Source organism: Harpia harpyja, chromosome Z (genome assembly GCF_026419915.1).
Source record: "Harpia harpyja isolate bHarHar1 chromosome Z, bHarHar1 primary haplotype, whole genome shotgun sequence".
Lineage (NCBI taxonomy): Eukaryota > Metazoa > Chordata > Aves > Accipitriformes > Accipitridae > Harpia > Harpia harpyja.
Window position 1 is genome coordinate 50298456 of NC_068969.1, and position 20819 is coordinate 50319274.

General features: G+C 37.4%; 1 protein-coding gene across 1 annotated transcript in view; it reads left to right on the forward strand.

Moving 5' to 3' along the window:
- Positions 1-20819, forward strand: part of KCNN2 (potassium calcium-activated channel subfamily N member 2) — a 71516-nt gene that overhangs the window by 17458 nt on the left and 33239 nt on the right. The window contains exon 4 of the mRNA XM_052777731.1: positions 4486-4904. Within this exon, the coding sequence (XP_052633691.1) occupies positions 4486-4904 (419 nt within the window). The remainder of the gene's footprint in view (positions 1-4485; positions 4905-20819) is intronic.

Genomic DNA, 20819 nt, shown 5'->3' on the forward strand with positions numbered 1-20819 from the left:
GTTTTGATATACTAATGATTTACAAAATTAACTTCTCTCCTTTTGTTTTAAGTAGCTTCAGGGAGTCTCTGATCTAAGTTGTCATTGTGTGCAATCTGTCTACTTTGAATGTGTTTCTCTTTTTCTCATCTGGTGTTATATGAATTTAACAAAGTGTTACGTAAATATACCCATAACTATATAAACATCTATGATAATGATATTTATTTTTATGTTTTTACTGTGTGAAATTACAAATACCAAGTTTATTTGAAGTTAAACATTGATTTATGTCTTACATTTACATACAACATGCTGGAAATACATTACGTAATTTCAGGTAAAAATAACTTTAAAATTTTTCTTGTCGAGTGCAGACTTCGTAAAGCTATATGAGAGTTCTGTATTTGAAGAACCTTGCAGAACTCTGATGAAGTACTTGCATAAGATTTCAACACCGAATAATTGTAAGAAATTTGAAAGCTATGAACACGCATAACATCTTTGACCTTGACTGGAGTTTGGCCTTCTCTGTGGAGCGCAGGACTCAATTCTATAGGAAGAGCTTGCTCACTCTTTTATTATGTTCTTTTATTGCTAGCATCATTCTCCAGTCAAATGGGGAGTAGTATCTTGAAATTAATGCATGGTTATTATAACAGGATTCACTGAAAGCAGTTAAAGAGTACCCTTTAAATTGTGCTCTTCAGCTGTTCCTTCTCTTTTTTATTCATTTATCTTCCTTGCTTTCCGAATAGGAAATGTACCTGGCCAAGTACAAATACCTCTGTATCTTCCAAACTAAAAGTGAAACTTGCATGTAGTAGGTTGTATAATTGCAAGTATATACAATGTACATGAAATCCTGTACTGATTTCTGTGTCATTTCAGTATGTCCCAACCTAATTGTTATTCACAGCCTGTTTTAGAGGCCCATGTTTGTTCCAGAGTGTTTGATATCCATCATAGTTTGAAGCTAGAGACACAGAATTGTGAGGAAATCTTCCTCATAAATACAATTCTGAAATGTTAGTATTTTTATGAAATAGAAGTGTTTTTACTGGTTCTGTGGTCCTTTGTGGCTTCTGGTGTTTTCTACCTTCCATGTTTTCACCTCCTAAATCTCACTATATATCAGCTGAAGATATTATCACTTTAAAATATTATTTTCCTTAGAAGAAATTGGCATGGCTGAGGTCAAAGGAAGTTGATAGTGATCTTCTGTGTCTGCAAACGTAGTCAGTTCCACTGAGCACTACTGAGAAACTTCTTTCTTTGTAGCGTGTTAGCATTTCTTCTGCTGACGGGTGGCTATGTTATCAAGTATGTATTCCATAATGACATCTTGAAGTTTTTTAAAAACCCAGTGATTAAATAACAATTTCTTCTATGAAAATTGTAAGATCAAATTTTAATGCCTAAGTTTAACTCAACATTCTTCTATTCTCATCTTTTAAATTGAATCAGTACTTAAGGTATCATTTTTCTTGAATTGCCTTTCTGCAATCTTTTAGAAATCTGTGAAGATGGTAGGTAAAAAGGGAGGACAAAAGACCATTGCTTTCTTCAGCAGATTTTGAAACTTTAAAAGAAATTTTAAAACACTGCCAGTTTGACATGTTGATACTTATCTGAGAATTGAAGTACTTAACTCTGTTGTTAATTTATTCTTTCCTTTGGAAACCCACACAGCATTTGAGACATATGGTATGGTCTCTTTTTAAGTTAAGCTGGTTACTATTCATCTGTATTCTGGGTGTTCTAAATACCTGGACCTCTTCATAACTGATGTAGCACTTCTGTGATCTGACTGACAGCATGTACAGGCTAATCACAAGAATCAAATACACTTGAGCCTTACTGTACTTTGAAAGTTTGGCCCGTCATGCCAAGTAGTACATTTGCTAAGTGCAAACCAGCACTCTTTTGGTAATACATACATACATGCATACATACATAAATGCATGCATAAATACATAAATTGGCCTTCAGTATCAATTTGCATATCTAGTATGCAAAGTTTGCAGAATGACCACAAAGTAAAAGAAAGTGTATGTGCTCATGTTGCATACATTGAATTCACTGAGTGTTTCTTTAGCTTAATTCAACACTGTGTTTCTTTGTCTTTAATAGTATTGCAATGGCAGTAAGAACTATATGTAAGTGTGGTGGTTTGACCTTGGCCAGCTGCCAGACCCCCACCCAGCTGATCTCTCACTCTTCCTCCTCAACAGGACAAGGAGAGAAAATAAGATGAAAAAGTTTGTGAGTTGAGGTAAAGATGGGGAGATCCTTTACCTATTAATGCCACTGGCAAAACAGGCTCACCTTGGGGAAAATTAATTTAATTTATTGCCAGTTAAAAGTAGAGTGGGATGGTGAGAAGCAAAGACAAAAGCTAAACCACCTTGCCCCACTCCCCTCTTCCCAGGCTCAACATCTCTCTTTCATTCCCCACTCCGTTATCTTCTCCCCCATGAGTGGCGCAGGGGATATGGGGAATGGAAGTCATTCCACAGCAGTTCCTCTCTGCTGTTCATTCCTCCTCATGCTTTTCCCCTGTGCCAGTGTGAGTCCTCTCCATGGTCTGCAGCCCTTCAGGCTAAACCTGCTCCAGCATGGCTCTTCCATGGGCATTAATTCTTGTAAGGAGAAGCTGCTGCAGCGTGGACTCTCTGCAGGTGGTAGTCCCTTCAGGAAATATCCACCTTGCTCTGGCACGGGGTCCTCCGTGGGCTGCAGTGTAGGTATCTCCAGCGTGGTCCTCTCCATGGGCTTCAGCGAAATACCTCCTTCACCATGGTTCTGTCCATGGGCTGCAGGGAAATTTCTGTTCCAGTGCCTGGAGCACCTCCTCCCCCTTCTTTTCCTCTGACCTTAGCATTTCCAGGTTTGTTTCTCACACTTTTTTCCCTCACTCGTCACTGCCTGGGCAGCGTTTTACTCTTTCCTAAATACGCTTTCACAGAAGCACCACCAGCTTCACTGATGAGCTCAGCTATGTCCTGCAGTGGGTCCATTGCAGAGTAGCCCCTGACTTCTCACAGACACCGCACCTGCAGTCCCCCCAGTACCAAAACACTGTCAGCAACACCCAATGCAGTAAGATGGAGAGAAAGAACATAAAGGGATGAAAAACAGGTCCACAAACACAGAAATTTGTTTTGTCTCTTACTATGGTTAACTTCTTTATTTCTTTTACTATCAGTTCAACTACAATAAAATTAATTTGTGGTTATCACTTTTCTAAACAAATGACTGGAGCAATTTACTGAAAGACTGCACCTGATGGGAGGAGGATGTAGAGTGTGTTTTCAATCTCTAAAAACATATACAGAGAGATCAGGCTTGTATTTTTAAACTCTTGAAAGATGGAAAGGGGCAAAGAGCAGTGCAGATGAATAATTGGGGTTTTGGCTGTGTATATCATGTGTAGTGTGCTGAAAATACTTTTCTTACATTAAGGAGCGCATTCTTTGTGTACTTTTCCTTCTCACCCATTATTTTTGAATAATCTAATTTTAAAAATCCTGCAAAAGAATTTTTATTTACTGAACAGCCTTGTTTAGATTCAGACTATAGATAAACTGATGAGAAGGTCTTCTGTCACTGAGATTGTATCTTCTTTGTCATTATGGGTTATGTTGAAAAGTTGCCTATTTGCAACTTCTTGCATACTGCTACTCTCTACTAGTGATAAATACTGTTTGATTAAGTACTTATTTAGTAAATAATCAGGAACATCATTTACTAAACAGCGTGAAATGTTTCAGTACCTTTGTTCCTGGATGGTAAACTGAAGGCCTTGATTGTGCAAGAACCAACATGTGCATTTAATTTTCAGCTACTAGTACACATCACCTGGCTGCCTGCGCTACTCTGATATTTGCCGGCCTTTGCTTTTCAGATTTTCACCATGAGATATCTTTTTGAGTCTTTGTGCATTTTCTCATGTGGTTTTGCATCCTACATTGATCTGTATTGGTGCCTGAAGCTTGAAGAAAGCTTGGATAGTTCCACAGAAGCTATAATATCACCCTGGCTGAAGCATGGATATGCTCTAGGACAGGCTTAATATCGCATCTTAGAAAGTATTTTCAATTTATAATTTAGATATCCATTCTGAAAACATTTTCTTGAATTTTTCTTAATTTTATGAACACAGAGTAAGCAATTGATTTTGAAGGGACAAGGCTTAATTGGTCCAGAGTTTTGTTTTACCAGAAATGACAGTTAAAGAAAATATGAGGAATTCTTAGTAAATGATATGTGAAAGTTCGGTTTCATGTCCAGTTTTAAAAACAGTGCATGAAAAAATTCTTTTTGTCTTAACCAGAGTTATGTTTCACTTCATAGTGATGTAGTAATGTCACTTTTTGAAATGATGTATTTATTTTCTTTTTTAGTGGTCATTGGCAGCTCTGAAAACTATGGTGTTTTAAAATGGAATTATAACAAGGTCTGTTGATGACGTACTAAAGTTAACCTTATATTTTATTATTTCAGTTGTTCATGGTGGACAATGGAGCAGATGACTGGAGAATAGCCATGACTTATGAGCGTATTTTCTTTATCTGCTTGGAAATACTGGTGTGTGCTATACATCCCATACCTGGGAACTATACATTCACATGGACAGCCCGGCTCGCCTTTTCTTACACTCCATCCACAACAACAGCTGATGTGGATATTATTTTATCTATACCAATGTTCTTAAGACTATATCTTATTGCCAGAGTTATGCTTTTGCATAGCAAACTTTTCACTGATGCCTCATCTAGAAGCATTGGAGCATTAAATAAGATAAACTTCAATACCCGTTTTGTTATGAAGACTCTAATGACAATATGTCCAGGAACTGTACTGTTGGTTTTTAGTATCTCATTATGGATAATTGCTGCATGGACTGTCCGAGCTTGTGAAAGGTAAGGTTGTTTTGTTTGTTTAGTTCTTTCTATGTGTCTTTCTGTTTTTCTTTCTTGTTTTGCCTCTTCCATTTTGGATTCAAGGAACCTAAATATTTGATGGAATGGAGCTTCCAGGTCCTTGATATTTTGTTTGTTTGTTGGGTTGTATTCTGTGTCACAGATTGTCAGGAATGCTTTGCCTTTTAATCTGAAGGACTTCTACACAGAGGTTTGTGCCACCCTGTTTACTGTGGCACTGTGATTTGATTTCAGTGTTTTGATATAACTTTAGTATGTTTGCTAAAACACAGTGGACAGATACCATAAAATGTCTTTAAGAGTAATTGTTGATATTCTGCATTTATATCAGCTTTCATTTATTTTGTTTGTAAGTCAAATTTATTGAGGATAAGGTAGATAAAATAGCCATGTAAAACTCGAAAATGTTTGGGTTTTTTTTATTTTGAGTTTTATTGTGCTGTAAAAAAACAATAAGGAGTGCAAAATATTGTTGGGAGTTGGCAAGATCAAAAAAGGGGAGCAGGCATAACAGTTACAGTAATATGCTTTTTTCTTCCCCTAAAAATCAGAAAAAGTGCATTTGAAAGGCAGTCTTTCATTCATTTCAGCTAGTTTTCCAGCCTTTCCTTCCCACAGACTTCAGTGTAGGTGCAGGTGCAGAATAAATGGCTATCAGTGCTGACAGCTTGAAATCTAATTTCTCAAACATAGCTTTTACAAAAAAGAAATGAGCTTCTGATTGGATAGGATTGCTTAGGAATACGAGATAGGTTAACTCTATGGAGACAATCAGGATGATTCTCTATGAAAGGTTTAATGCCTGGGACAGCTCTTAGATCCTGGAATGAATTTCTCCTTACTTAAGCCAGAAGATCTTCAACATATTTAAGGCATTTCTCCTGGTGGTTGTTGACCATTTTGTTTTTCCTCTTCCTTTCCATGTCTGCCCATTTTAGAAGCAGTTTAGGGGAGTTATTTGTGTCAGCTAGCAGATTTAAATCAGCAGTTAAATTGCACACTAACTGTTATGGTTTTGTTACTTTAGGAAGTTACTCCTTGCATTACTTCTCAATTTGTTACAAAGAAAAATAGCTGATCTTATAAGCTGAGTGTAGAGATCCTGTTGATGTAGGTTTTAATGTTAATATTGCCAGAATAGTGGAATGTAGTCTGTTACAGTAGATGCTTTGTGTCAATGTTGTTTCCTCATGTTAAGGCAAGACTGATCATTTAAGAATGTTCTGAAAATGCCATGTTAACAGTGACATATTATAGTTTCAAAATATTCCCCATAGTGGGAGCAGTCAGAGCACCCTAGATATCAACTCAATCTATAATAGCTGTATTTTAATAAGCATGTTCTCTTTTCAGATATAACTGTCTTCTGTAAAGCCTCTCCTCTTTGTCTGACATTGTTCACCTCTGTTCCCACCAGGTTTTTTTCAACAGAATTACCGCTCAGGAATTCCTGAGTGTCTACTCAGGCATTTCCCAAATTGTCACTTGTGAAGTGGCTCTGTATAACTTCAGCATCCATTGCTGTCACTGTTTTACATATCACTGTTTAAGAATCTGTATTTTTTTTTTTTTTAAAGTAGCATTAAATAGTCATTGTGTTACTAACTTCTAAATAGATGCATGTTCAAAATAATCTTATAAAACTTGTGCCTCAGTGAAAATAACTGAAAAATACTAACTACTGTCTGATACACATTTGTAAAACATTTATTTGTTAGTATAAAGATGGCAGGACAAGAATGTATAGTGTATAAGTAATACTAAAAGTAAAAGAAACAAAGACTACCTCACTCATTTTCCAGTCAGAGAGAGTGAAGACAATACTAGCACAAAGTTTTGATTTTTTGAGTTTGTTTATTTCTATTTAGAAACTGAGGCACTTCTGCATCACTGTGATCCTGGGAAGAAGCTTATTTGTTTGGTCAGATACACTGAAATCAGGCTTGCAGACAAGGCTGAATTTTCTTCAATTCTCTGCTAAACTAGTAATGATTTTCCAGATTTTAATTTGCAGTTGCTGTCCTTGAAGTGGCTGTATTAGCTTGGACAGTAAGCTGGATAGCTACTGTTTCCTCTAAAACTAAAACACAACTAAAAGCAAGTTAAATATAGAAGTATTAGATTAGTATGTCTCTAGCATAATTACCTTCTGTCACTGGAGTGTAGTCCAAGATTATGTTCCTTCACATTAAACAAAATTGTTAATTTTATGTTTCAGAAACACTAAAGGGGATATATTTTGGCTTTGGGAATTAGATACTTAGGTCATTCATGCTAGTTGCGCAGCCAATTTTGCGTGTTTTGTCTCAGATTTTCCCTTGAGGGAATATGCAAGTATTTTGCCAAATGAATGATACTGGCTCTGGATTCCAGTTAGTAATTAGTCCACCAAACACCTGTAGATCCATAGTCCATAGATAAGTACATTTTTAAAAAAGCTCTCAGAAGAAAACCCCCAAACCCCCCACACCGGAACACTCTATATACTCTGCCATATGAAGCTAAACATCCCTTTTTGCATAGCTGGAGACAGATACAGTAGCCATTTGTCATGGGAAAGGACAAATAGCTGCTGAATCCATTCTGTGCTGTGTAGAGGTCATAGTCCTCAGAAGATGTCTCCTGAGATCTTAATGGCTTTGATTTGCTCAGTAGTTAAAAGTTTAGTTTACACAAATAAAATACATTTCTTTCATCTGCTCTTAAGTTGATTTTTTTTTTCTCAGTTTTAACTAGAGGGAGTCTTTACGTGTTGGAATAGACTACTTTATGTACACAAAATGATCCTGAAAATAAATGTTATCGTTAGAAGGAGTATTTCCTATTCCGCTTGACACTATACATGAAATGCTAATGAATTTTGATATATTTATCAGAAATTAGGAATTAGGCAGCAGCCTGCTGGCTTTGTTTTGATGAGGAGGGATTTACATGAATGAAATTTGATGGCATTAAATGGTTCTCAGCATCACTCTAGCACCAAGCTTTTTAATTTATTTTATATAGTAGTTCTACATAAAGCTTTGCCCTAGCAGTTTTAGTATTTCTTCAGTGTATTAAATCAGTTAGCTGGCCATCCAAATTGGAAGAAGATGATGGTGATAAGATTTAATAGATTAAAATATTAAAATTCTGGAATGGAGATGAAACATTCTCATGCTATTCCGTGTCCTCGGTGAGGGGGGAACTCGCAGTAGCCAATGTCCTTACTGTGAAGTTGTGTGTGCTTTGCTGCTGAATGACAGCCTGATTTTGAGACTGTTGTTCTATTCAGTCAGATTTTTCTCATTGCAGACTGTCCTGGGAATAGGAAGGGAGATTTGAAAGCACCGCATTTCATAGCGAGGAAGGTAACATGAAAGAGCATCATTATCCATGTCTCTAAGGAAAACCCTGTTTATGGGGTTATGGGTTGAGGCAGGCAAGCTGACCATCTGAATAAAGACTTCACTGCTTTAATGGTCATCTGACTGATCACTTGATATACACTGAACTAAGGCAGGACGTGTGTCTTTCTCAGTGCCTTAATGGCTGTATTGTTAGCTCCCAGAATGCTAATTATAGCAAGTGACACTTAGGGTTGGTGAGCAAGGTATTTTCCAGGATTGCAGTTTAAGGTCATGCATGAGGGCAGAATGTGGCACAGATAATGAAGGTGGACAGCCAGCTGAGTATAAATGGGTTGCTAGGGCTGCAGAGTAATCTGGCTGAGGGAGTTTGGGAGGAGAAGGTGGGGAAAGCACAGAAGGGGTGGAAATACACAATGCCAGAAACTCTTGCTTTTTTATTGTTCAGGTTTTTATGTCTGTTTTGAGGGGAAGATTACGTTACATAGGTTTTAATATCTGCCTTTTCATTGCCAGCATCAGTATATTGTTGTCTGTCATACATGGGCTTCATAATGAAAATCTAAATTTTTTATTAGGTCTAACTCAATAGATTTTTGTGTTTATAACATCTCTGAGGCACACGATCTAGAACACTTAGGAATATGTTACTTTTGTATGTGAATTATGAGTCCTGTAAGCAGATTACTTTTTGCAGTCTCCTATACTGATCTGGTTACTGAAATAGCTCGGTGGATGGTTATCTGTTGTTTATAGCAGTTAAAATAGAAATTTTTGGTTTCTAAAAAAAAAAAAAAAGTTAATATGTATATCATTATGTCATTGAAAAGTCTGACAAATTTGCTTTGCTCTTCTGGAGAAGACCTGTCTCTGTTGTGAGAAGTGTGCTGCTTTTCTAGGTTACATAGAAGGTAGTTGCTCTTGTTCATCTTTTTTTTTTTTTTTCTGTGCAAAGGAATAAAGAACCTTGCCTTCTGAATGCACACATGGCTATAACGTGCCCATGTATCAGGGCAACATGAGCCACGTGTGCCTACATTACACTGTTGTATGTCCAGAACTGCTTATATCACATGCCTGGAGTTACTGTGGATTTACAGCAGCAGAACTGAGAACAGAAGTGGATCTTCTGCTTCCCCAGAGAGCACGTTTTTGGCAGCATTTTTGGTTCTGTTTGTACCTCTCTCTAACTTCTGGCAATGAAGTCAGTTCAGATTGAACAGTTTGTGTAGTCAGCATTTCTTCCTCCCATCAGCTTCTGCTCTGTATTCTTTCCTTGATTTAACAAAAACAAAAACAAACAAACAAAAAACACACACACAAAAAATCCATCTGTGTGTGAAGGTGAAATCCTTTTCTTCTTTCTGCTCATTCTTGTTCTCTACAAATAAATAAATATCTGTCTTTATTCTTGGAAGTATGATGGCAACACAAAGCTTCCAGTAAGCAGCTCACACATGACAACTGCTGGGCAAATGTTAAGGATTCATTTGATACAAGCATGTGGATGCACCAAGACTTTCAGTTGTAATTCATGCAGGAAAAAATGTTTCTTAGCCATCTAATTTCCTTGCAGTACGTGTCTGACTTCTTTGGTTGGCTTGAGGACCTTATCTGAGGTTCTACACTGCACGCATAATCCCAAGGCCACACTCCACTGGAAATTGCGTTTAGCAGTCTCCACAGTGCCAGTGCAAAGATTCTTGCTAGTAGTTTAAAAAAAAAAAAAAAGCTTGGGTATTTAGTTTTAAACGTGTTTTTAGCCCCAAAACTCAGAAGCAATGATGTATCGTTTTAATTTTTTCTAGCTAATATATCTAATTATTGTCAACAGATCAAATAATGTTTGTGTATTGACAGGGCTGGCTGTTTATCACAGTTCTTTACCTTCTCTTGGCTCACTGAAAATAAAATATGCTACTTGCAGTCAGGTTTCTCCAGTTAACTGAAGGCAAAAGTTAACTGTTAAATATTCAACACAACAGTGATCAAAGATGGCCCATCATCATGTTGACTTGAATCTGTGCTATGAATGAATGATTCTCTGCCTTCCAGTCTTAATTCCTGGTTTTGCAGACTGAGTGTAGATTAACTGTAATTATTAGGTTACTCTTTTATAATATTTACATCTCAAAACAACTCATGGCTAAAACCAGATGTAACTGGTTGCATTTTCATTACAAATGTTACCAATAGACATCAGATACATTGTTTTATCAAACAATGAAGGCAACAAGAGAATCCATCACAGAAGTACATCAGTGAATGTCTGATATACATTAACCCAGATCCAAAAAAGAACAATTGATCCAATGCTAGGTGTATCCAGAAGGATTAATAGCTAAACAATGTGTTCTTCTGCTTGAAGACAAAACAGTTTATGTACATTTAATGGAGGAAGCAGAGGCACCTATTCTAGTGCATGTAGAGTTTGATCGCTATTCTTTTAAATTCGTATTTTCCTTCCCTTTGGAACAATGCTGCTTGTGTATTCTCAGCAAAAGAATTTTTTGAATACAAGTAAGAACATATTCTTCAGTTTGTTTGGATTTGTAGAATTAGCCTTATAGCTATGGAAAGTAACAATAAGTGGTGCAGTAACTCAGTGGATATAGACATCCCGTCACAAAAATTTATCAAGCTAAGATAGATTGGTGTTTCTCTAGTCCAAAAATAGCAGACCCAGCTTGGGGAAAGGGAGTGCAAAAGACCAAAAGTTAAAAAACAAGCACAAAAAAATCTCCTTGCTTACTTAAAAAAGATCTTATATCTGGTTTTCAGGGTCATCTAACTAGAACAGGAAAACTTTTTTTTTAGGTTGAATTCCCTTTTATTTACAAAGGATTTATACATAGAACAGTTGTATGAGAACAGAATGAAGTGGAAAACTTATGTATAGTTCCAAGGTCTCGTAAGAATGGTAAGCAAAGTGAAAACTATTTCTCTAAGCGCAAAAGTTTGAAGAGAACGAGAATACCTACAAAGGAGTACTTACCTGCTTTCAATGGCAAAACGCCTTTTTCTTTTTCCTCATTAATCTTGAATCTGTAAAACATAATTCAGGGAACTATCTTTCTTCTGTTCAGCAAGAATGGTTCTACACACTTCAAATTCTTTCAGATAAGAGAGCAATCTATGGAATTTTTTTACCATTATTTCATTACTGGAGCCAAAGATACATCCTCTTATCCTTGCATTTTTAAATGCAGTAGTTCATTTTTTTCCTCTCCATTTCAACCAACACCTTGAACTGTTTAGAATATTTTGCTTTGAAAGGAGTCAAAACTATTTTCCATAATAGCTTAAAAGCAGTCCTTAGATAATACAATCACAGTGAAGCAGGAATCAACTTCTTATCACTTCAAAATATAGTATGTTGCTCCAGTAGCTTAATGTATTTGAAAATTGCACCCTGAAGTGAGGATTTAGCCTTTACTACTGGTTTTCTTTTGTTTCTTGATCTGGGTATCAGGCCACAGTGAGGAGTTTGGATCATGGTTGTCACTTCAGTGCTAATAAACGGGCGATATGCTCACTGAACTCTGACCTCAGACATTAAAGAATTCCTTTTATTGGGAATTTACAACTCAGTCCTAAATATTAAAGTCTATAAGGTTAATGCAGGAGATAGATAGTGTGGGAGGAATTGCACTGTTTAAAGAAATTAGTAGTTATATGGAGGGAAACAGAAAGTGCTTTTTAAGTATTATGTATGTTCTTTATTTTCCTTTTCTGTGCTCCTCCCCCTTTTAATTTGTTGTCCCAATACATTCAGATTTTTTTTTGCTTGGGTAGTTTTTTGCCTTGAAAAGTTCAAAATCAGCTATAGTTTTTGCTATTGCTGTTCTTGAGATGGTAAGTGATTTGCAGCAAATCTGTAATCAGTATTGCAGAGGCCTCACACTAGTGGCCAGCCTATGCTTAGATCATCTGCTTAGGGATATGGCTGGGGAGTACAGCTCACCCATACAGCTGTCCCATAGCTTGACATATTTACAGGTTACTTTAGCTTTTACCAAGTAATTCAGTGCTGTTTTGTTTATGCAGAGCTGATAAAGCCTTACATTAAAACTGCTTATTCAAAGGATGCCCAACAGAGCTTCCTCCAGTACAGGTCAGTTATGCACACAAGCCCATAATCCCTATGGAAACATTTGATATTTAAACCTGCAACAAAGTTTGACAGCAGTTGGGGAGAGCCCTAATTTTGTGTCATGCTGCAGACCAATGCCCAGTGAGTGGAAAGGTCCCATCACCAGCCCTTCTGGAATATTACTGAGATATATTATCGAGTGTCGAGTTTAGAAGTGGCAGCTTCCTCCTCTTAGTGGGAGTGAAAAAGAGCAGAGCTCCACCTGAATTACTTGATCTGTATTGCTGGCTGTAAGAAATGAATGCTGGAGGAAACAGGCGCTACCAAAGTGGAGTGATGTGCACGGCAAGGATTAGGGAGATTTACCCTGACATGACACCTTCTGGGTCAGTCTGTGAGATGGGAGCACTTCTCGCATGTAGCTCTGCCTGAAGAGTCAAACCAAAGTTTACATCTGTTCACTTGCTTTGTGTTCCAAGCAACTTGCCCTTAGTATTTCTTCTTTTAATGGTTTTATGTATAAAAAAAGATTGTTGCTCAAAGGAAAAGTGACAAAGTGGTAGAGGGAAGGACATTTTGCCTTCTAAATTCATTGCAAGTGACAAGGCTCTTACCCATTTTGGCTCAAAACACAGGAATTCTCATATCCTGATACTAGTATTTCTGTAAAGCTTCAATAGTATTTCTGGACTGAAATCCAGACACCTTTTTCACTTTTATTTGTACTGGTTTATTTTAAATATTTTTATAAGAATACCCTACATTCTAACATTTGTAGTATGTTTTAGACTTTTGTATTTGGGTAATTGAATCAGACAGAAAGTATTATGATTTGTTTTTTAAAAAGAAGCTTGTTCTTTTTCCTCCATCATTATCAGTGGGGTGTGTATGTGTTCCTGGGATCTCAGTGTTCTCAGATGTGCAGTGCTCATTAACAATGAGTTTGGAGCTAGGACCATGGTATGTGACTTTCTTTCTTAATCTTTTAACTGTGCAAGTGTTGGTGTGTGTTATCACCTATACTCATGCCCCCAAAACCAGTGATGTTATACTCGTTCAGAGCTTGTAGGCTGATCAATCGAGAACATTCCTGAGTTAGAAAATAGAACATGAATCTACTTGCATTTATTTTTCTCTAAAACAGGGTGATATCCAATATTTCTTTTTAAGCCTTGGTCTGCATTAAATGAAATCCATTGGCAAAATTCCTGTGGGTTTCCACAAGAGTGGTTTACTGAGTTGAAGTATGTTAATGGCAAACTGAAGCTATCAGTTCAGTGTGAATTGGACAGCTACCTTGGATTATTTACGTTGCAACCTTCTGGGTCAGGGATTGTCTTTGTTCTGTGTTTGCACACTGCTTAGCACAGTGGTATCCAATAATAACACTTATATATATAATATTGCAGTACTAATAAATGTAATAATTTCTAGTGAGGAAAAAAAGGAGCTAAACACTTCTAAAAACTAGTGATGTTCAGATGAAGATGAATGCCTTCATGTGTTGATATAGCAGTTTAAGATGAACTGTTCAGTTTTGATCAATGCTGACTGTGCTGATAACTTGCACTGAGAACACTGCCCAGGCAGGAGTAACACCCTGCTAGCTGGCTTGTTTTCCCCGCAGACACTCACTGCCTGAAGTGGAGAAGGCTGAGTTGAGAGACTCTGTAGTCTCACTTGCAGAGGGGAAGCTATGTTCATGTCAGTCTGACAGTAGAACCTTACAATCCACTATCTATTAGGGTCAGTCAACTGTACTCCTATTACGTGTGTGCAAGCACTGCTGCAAACATGCATCAGGTTCAGCTGGAATGGCCCAGCACTACACTGGGGTCTCTGTGCTATACTTTCATTTCTTGCGTCTGTGATGCAGTGCTTAAGTGTATCTTCTGACACCAAGCTTGACAGCAAAAGAAAGCAGTCCTTGATAGCAGGGAAGGTTCAATGAAGATAAAAAATACACCAAGTGTCCCAGAGTAGCAGCTACCTGAACAGGATAAGAGCAGAAACAGTAATAGGTGGTGTCACTGCCATGGGGCTACAGCCTGGTTTGGAACCTGATGCAAAATCTGTGGAAGCCAGACTTGCAATGACTTCAAGGCCTTTGATGATGGAGCTAAAATGATTGCATCCTGACTGTGAAGTCATGCAAATCATGCCAAGTTGTCGGGGTGAGCCTTGGGTACAAACTTAAGTATCAGTTGTAAGGAATTGTGTACAGGTCTGAAAATAGGTTTTGCAATGCTAGGAAAGAAATCTGCAACCACTGTTACTGGCATCAGTGTGCATGAAGAGCAATGTTACCATCACCTCGGAATATCCATCTCAATGTGCGTTTGTGTGAGAGAGAAACAGAAAGGGAGAAAGATGTATGGGAGTAACTACAACTAAAACAGCTGGTTTGGGTTTGGTTTTCTGTTGTTTTTAAACACTTATTTATTCAATTAATTCATTTAATATTTACAAATAACTTTAACTTGCAAAAGACTACTTTTGGTGAAAATAGCAGTAAAAAACAGTGTATGCTGTCTTTGAAACAATAAAATATATTGTAATACATAAACAAGAAATGATAGAATGATTAAAGATGTAACTGTAGGACAGAAGATTTTAATTAATATTAACATAGTCTTCTGTGATAATCATGATCACCTAGAAGTGTAAAGAAATTATTCACTTAATATAAACTGAATGGGATTCATATTGTGGATATGCCAGGACTGCAAGATTGTGTCCCAGTCTTAGGAGTGCAATGATGTATTGTTCACTCATGCTTATTTTGTTATGATAACATAAGCAGGCTGTCATTATGTTAAAGAGTATTCTTAATAATTGTAAACTTGAGTAGATGCAAATGTAGTTACATTGCATTTGTTTTGTCTCATTGGACAGGCTGCGTTAAAAGTATTTTGAGTTGTAGGCAACTTTGGAATACAAAGCAGAAAGGTTTTAAAAACCTAGGAATTGAGAGTTCTGTGGGCTGATCAAATGAATGTACTCTTTCAAAGATCAGGATTTTGTATAAGAAGATGAGGGTACTAAAAACAAGCTTTTCCAGATCCATTTCTGCAATCTGGGAGTTTTCACTTCCTACAGCTATACTTTAATTTCCTTACCTATAATGCTGTGACCCCTCTTTTGGGGCAGATTATTTGGCAAAGAAACTCTGCAAGCAGGGTATGCACGGTTTGGAAATGCAAAGCAATTTTTACTTACTGATGCACCTGAAAGCTAGCTGGAATTTAGTGAACTACTAGACTAAACATTAGGATGCTTACCACCCCAGTAAGACACCAAGAGAGCCTTTGCTGGCCAGGCAGTCTTGAGCTAGGTGGTGAAGGTCTGGCCTCCACAGCTCCCAGGGACAGTCCTTTGCTGCTGCGTTGCCACCTCTTCCTGCGCTGCTGGCATCGATGGATGGATGACCCTCCCTGGCCCCAGCCAGACCAACCAGCCTGACTGGTCGCCTCTTTTTTTTCCTTTAGGACTTTATACCTTTCCATGTTGGGATTTTACCTCTTGAATCCTTGAGCTACTAACAGTCCTCTCAAGCAGAGGGGGTGCAGTTCCCTCTAGTTAGAGTAGCATTTAGTGAGTATGACCCAAGGCACTGTTGGCTTATGCATATCCATTTTGGAACACGTTCTTCATTTGTAGAAAATTAAACATTTGCATCTTGCTGCTTGAGCAGAGTAGCTGAACTTCCATTTTATTTCATCCTTATATCTTTGGTTGGGTGTTTCCTTCTTAGGATCAATAGCAGACCAACAAAGATAAAAAGGACACAGTTTCAAAGTAATATGCTTCTGGTCATTGCGCAGTAGAGCAAACAGATAAGTAGAGATGTGACTCAAAATCTTCAAAAGTTTGGGGCTCAGCTGTCAAAACCTATGCAGGTTCAAGCTGTGACCTTGTGATCTCATGCTCTCATAAGCTAAGCCAGCTTGAGCCATGAAAATCTATGTTTGGGAATGGGTAGGGATTGAATAACTGGTGCTAAATTATCATAGAATCATAGAATCATTTAGGTTGGAAAAGACCTTCAAGATCATCGAGTCCAACCATCAACCATGCCCACTAAACCATGTCCTGAAGTACCCCATCTACTCGCTTTTTGAATACTTCCAGGGATGGTGACTCAACCACTTCCCTGGGCAGCCTATTCCAATGTCTGACAACCCTCTCAGTAAAAAAATTTTCCCTAATATCTAACCTAAATCACCTTTGCCTCAACTTGAGGCCATTTCCTCTGGAGAAATGGAGTTAACAGTTATCTAGGAGTTAACAGTTCTGCGATATGGAAGTGTCATTTTTTCATAAGACATAAACTGGTCCCTAATTATTACCTTTAAAGTCCATGATCTTTTTCACAAACAGGAGAGAGAATAATACTAAAAAAAACTAGCAGAATTACCTTGTCTTTGCTTGCAAAAAGGACTGTGAGCCAGTAATGCTTTTCTGCCCTTAGTTTGCTGCCTATTAGCTGTGTCATGCTGTCTGGATGTTTTTGAAATGAAACAACAAGGAGTCAAAAGACATTGTTGGCCTAGCTGACTGTGTAAGTGTTAGAAGAATTTGATGTAAAAGGAAGAAAAAATATTTTAGTCCCATTGCAGCTTGATGGTAATTGAGGTGATGGTGATTTTGGCTGAGCGCATTTTCCTTTTTTGGCTTGTTTTCTACTGCTGCCACCTCTCTAGTAGGTATAGGATGGATATAGGACATGAGATCTAAAGGGGAGAAGCTGCTCCCTTGGTCCAGCTCTGGAGGAGAGTATGGAAGAGCATGGAAGGTATTTTGGTTATTAATCAGTCATGTCAGAAGGGTCATTGGCTTTGTTTTGAATTCAGTATTTGGCTATGATACATCTGAGGGGGCATATTTCTATCATAACACAACTTTAACCAATGCTGTTACAGACTGAAAAATTAAAGCAAACCTTAATGGTATTGACAAATTTCAAAGATTATATTGTGTAAAAAAAATATGGCTGCAGAAAGGAAATACACATGCATATATATATCTTTTAAATTAAGATTACAAAGTGCAGTGCTGAAAAATAAAAGTTTTCCCTCAATCTTAAGCATGAGTTTGTAAAACATTGCACACCAACTGCTGGATTTGCAGTGGTATGGTGGTAGGAGCATGTGGAGTTTACTCTGGTGCAGGTGCTGTTTGGCAAGTGCACTGACAATTCACTGCTTCAGGCTTGCTTTTGGTAGTTAGAGAGGGATGATGTTAATCTTTGTCCCGTCTCCTTCGGCCACTGCATTCTTTGTTGTTATTGAATAACCTAAATTTATCAGTTGTGTAGACACTTAGTTTAATTGTCTTAACCTGAGAATTGTCCAGGAAAACTCCTTTCTGACCTTAGTGTCAGTCCAGAGGCTGGACTGCATATTGCTGGGCATGCAATAGCATATGTGGGAAGGGACCTTGCAAACGATTTACATTAAGTAATAGTCTTCTAATAAAAATTATTTATCTCTTCCTGAGTTTCAGAAAGAAGATACTTGGTGTTCTAATTCCTGGAGTTAAAGGTGATCTTTTATGTTATTTTATTCTTTAAAGAATGCAGTAGATGTAACCTGCAAAGCTTCCCGCAATCTGAAATCACAGAGATGCAACATTGCCTGAAATTGAACAGTGAGATTTCAGATCAAGTATTCATGCCCAAATGTCTTTTCCTTTTGACTTTGTTTTTAATCATTCATCTTCCCAGAAAATCACCATACACCTTCAGACTAATGAGCTTCTAAAATTGTAACCTCGACTGTTTAAACTTTGGTGTTAAATTGCAGTCTTTCACAGTAGATTCTTTCCAAGGTATTCGAAAGAAAATTATATGTTACATTTAGTTAACACCAAAGACTCTTGTCAGCTCTCAGTAATACTTGCAGCATTAATTTTCTTTCTTTTCCCAGCGTACCAGCATTTAACAAAAGTTGTGCGTGGTGATTCTTGGTAACACTGCTTTTAGAGTGCTGTTTGCTCAAACAGTTGAATCTCCTTGCAAGCAGATCACATCAGTTGCCTTCCTTGTTCTTTATGTGCTGGGAGGCAGAAGACCTGCTGACACAATCAGTGTACCACAGCAGGACACTGTTGTCCTTCAGTCATTGTATTTCTGATTGCAAGGAGTATGATTTCTCTTGATTTTTGGAAAATGAGATCTAGCACAGATAATCAGCCAAGAAGCAGATGCTATGACCTGATGTTCTAGTGTCTGCTGGAGACATAACAATCTGCACCAGGAACTACATGTTCTATCAGTTCATTTTCACTTTCTTTCAAAGGAAAATAAAAATTTAGACTAAAGTAATGTTAGCATGGTTTTAATAGGATCAACCCTAATGCTTTGCTGTTATTCTGTTATTATACTGCCAGGTAACTGGCAGTGGTGGTGTTGGTAGTATAGAAATATTGACGTGAAGGTTTTAATATACCAACAAAAGTATGCTAAATGTATACAAATAATTTATAAATTCACAGAAGTATTAAAAAGTGGAAATTTTTAGTGGAAAATGCCATTATTTAATGATATAGAAGATGTTCTGTTTGTTAAAAGCATGAAACAGAGAATCCATCCTACAGTTCTGTTGTGATCCTGAACAAATCACTTAAGCTCTTTGTGTCTATTCCATGCAGAGAATTATGTTTACTCTTACTGTTTGGTGTGGTGTCCTTATACCAAATAACAAAATGGTTTGAACTTACCCAGCAAAAAGTCCTATTAAACTATGATTGCAGTGCTAATGCTTTTACATTGTTTAAAATTATTTTACAGGTAGAAATGCAATCTAACCTATACCCATTCTGAGGAGCAAAGGGAGGGGTGTGAAAATAGAGGAAATGCTGTTAATTCTGTATTTTTACATTTTGCATTCTCACACTTTGGGGAGAGATACTCAGAAAACATAGGCCATCCCCTGCAGGAGGCTGTGTGGCTGTACTGCAGCTCTGCACCTACTTCTCTTCAGTCACAACTGCTGAGCCTAAAGGAGAAATTGACTGAAGCTGCATGTCATTGAAAAGCCAGACTATAGATCTTGTGTATTTTCCAGGGATTTTTAATCCATATAGTTGGAAGTCTTTGTCCTCTTCCCCTTTGGGGGACTCATGACTGAATTTCTTGAACTCAAAAGTTGCAGTCTAGAGAAACCCAAGATGTTTTTTTTTTTTTTAAAGACGAAACATAATTTTACTCTCAGTCACATCTTTTCTTGAGTTCTATAAAAGGTAACACTCAAATGTAGCTGAACTCTTATAGAAAAATTTTTCAGTCTATGTTAAATATGCCTTGTTTATGAATTTTTATAATGAATGTTTTGTAGCTGCAGATATACAACTTAGGTATAAAGTGGTCCCAACTCCACTAGAATGAGACACACATTTTCAGTTGAGTGTCTAGTCCTCTTCTTCCTCTCCGAAACCAAGTATCATCTGCTGAGTATCTCTGACTTGTTTGTTCTTTCATGTCACGGACTGCTGCTAATGGAATAGGTGTCTCTGGCCTGTGAGCTCGTGGTCATTACTCATTTAACATGAGGGGCAAAAGCAAAAAAAAAAAAATTTTTTTAGTTGTTCTTTGTGATGCTTTCAAATTATAGTATCAGATACTTTTATGAAGCAGGACAGCTGAAACAGTTAAGATAACAGAAAAGCTGTAGCTGTGCAGTCACATTGGACCTCTACAAATGCCTGTGATTTTTTAAATTTTTTTCAACTGGATTCAGTTTCTGTTGTATATGTAAAGTCTTGCAGAAAGCCAGTTCTCCCAAGCAAGTGAAGACGATTAGTAGCTCCCTAGGGGCAGCATATACGCTTCCCTGTGTTTGTCCCATCAGTGAATTGGTCTCATTTCTAGGGCCAAAAGAGCACTGTAAATTAGATTTCAAGTTTGTTTAACATTTCATCTTCCCATTCGTACTCTTCGTTGCATTTTAATACTAATTATGTTGACAACCTTTATGAACCATTCCACAGTCTGAAAAAGGAATAATTAGTAACCGTTGAAATTAAATCTAGTTTTCATATCAAGCCAGTATAGTTACAGACAGCATGCCCAAAATCATGTGTTCCCATGCTGTACATCCTTAGTTAAGCATGACCCCTGATTATGTACTTGCCTGCTTAAATCATGACCAAAGAGTTAAGTATGAAAGTCACATAGATACCTCACACTTCTACTGTATGATTTGCATAGAAATTACCAATAGAACAATCAATAGGCATTAGATTATTTCTGTTTTATTAACAGATTTTTCCAACATGTTCAACATGTAGACTGCAAGATAATGCTGTAAGTGTAGGTAGTGCAAAAGGTAAGTTCAGTTGCCACCCCATCCAGACTTCTCCCCTCCAGTACAACACAGAGTGACAATATGTAACTCCTTTTTCTTGATGAAAGTGTCACCTGCTTGCGTTCCTTCAGAGCACAGAATTTCATTC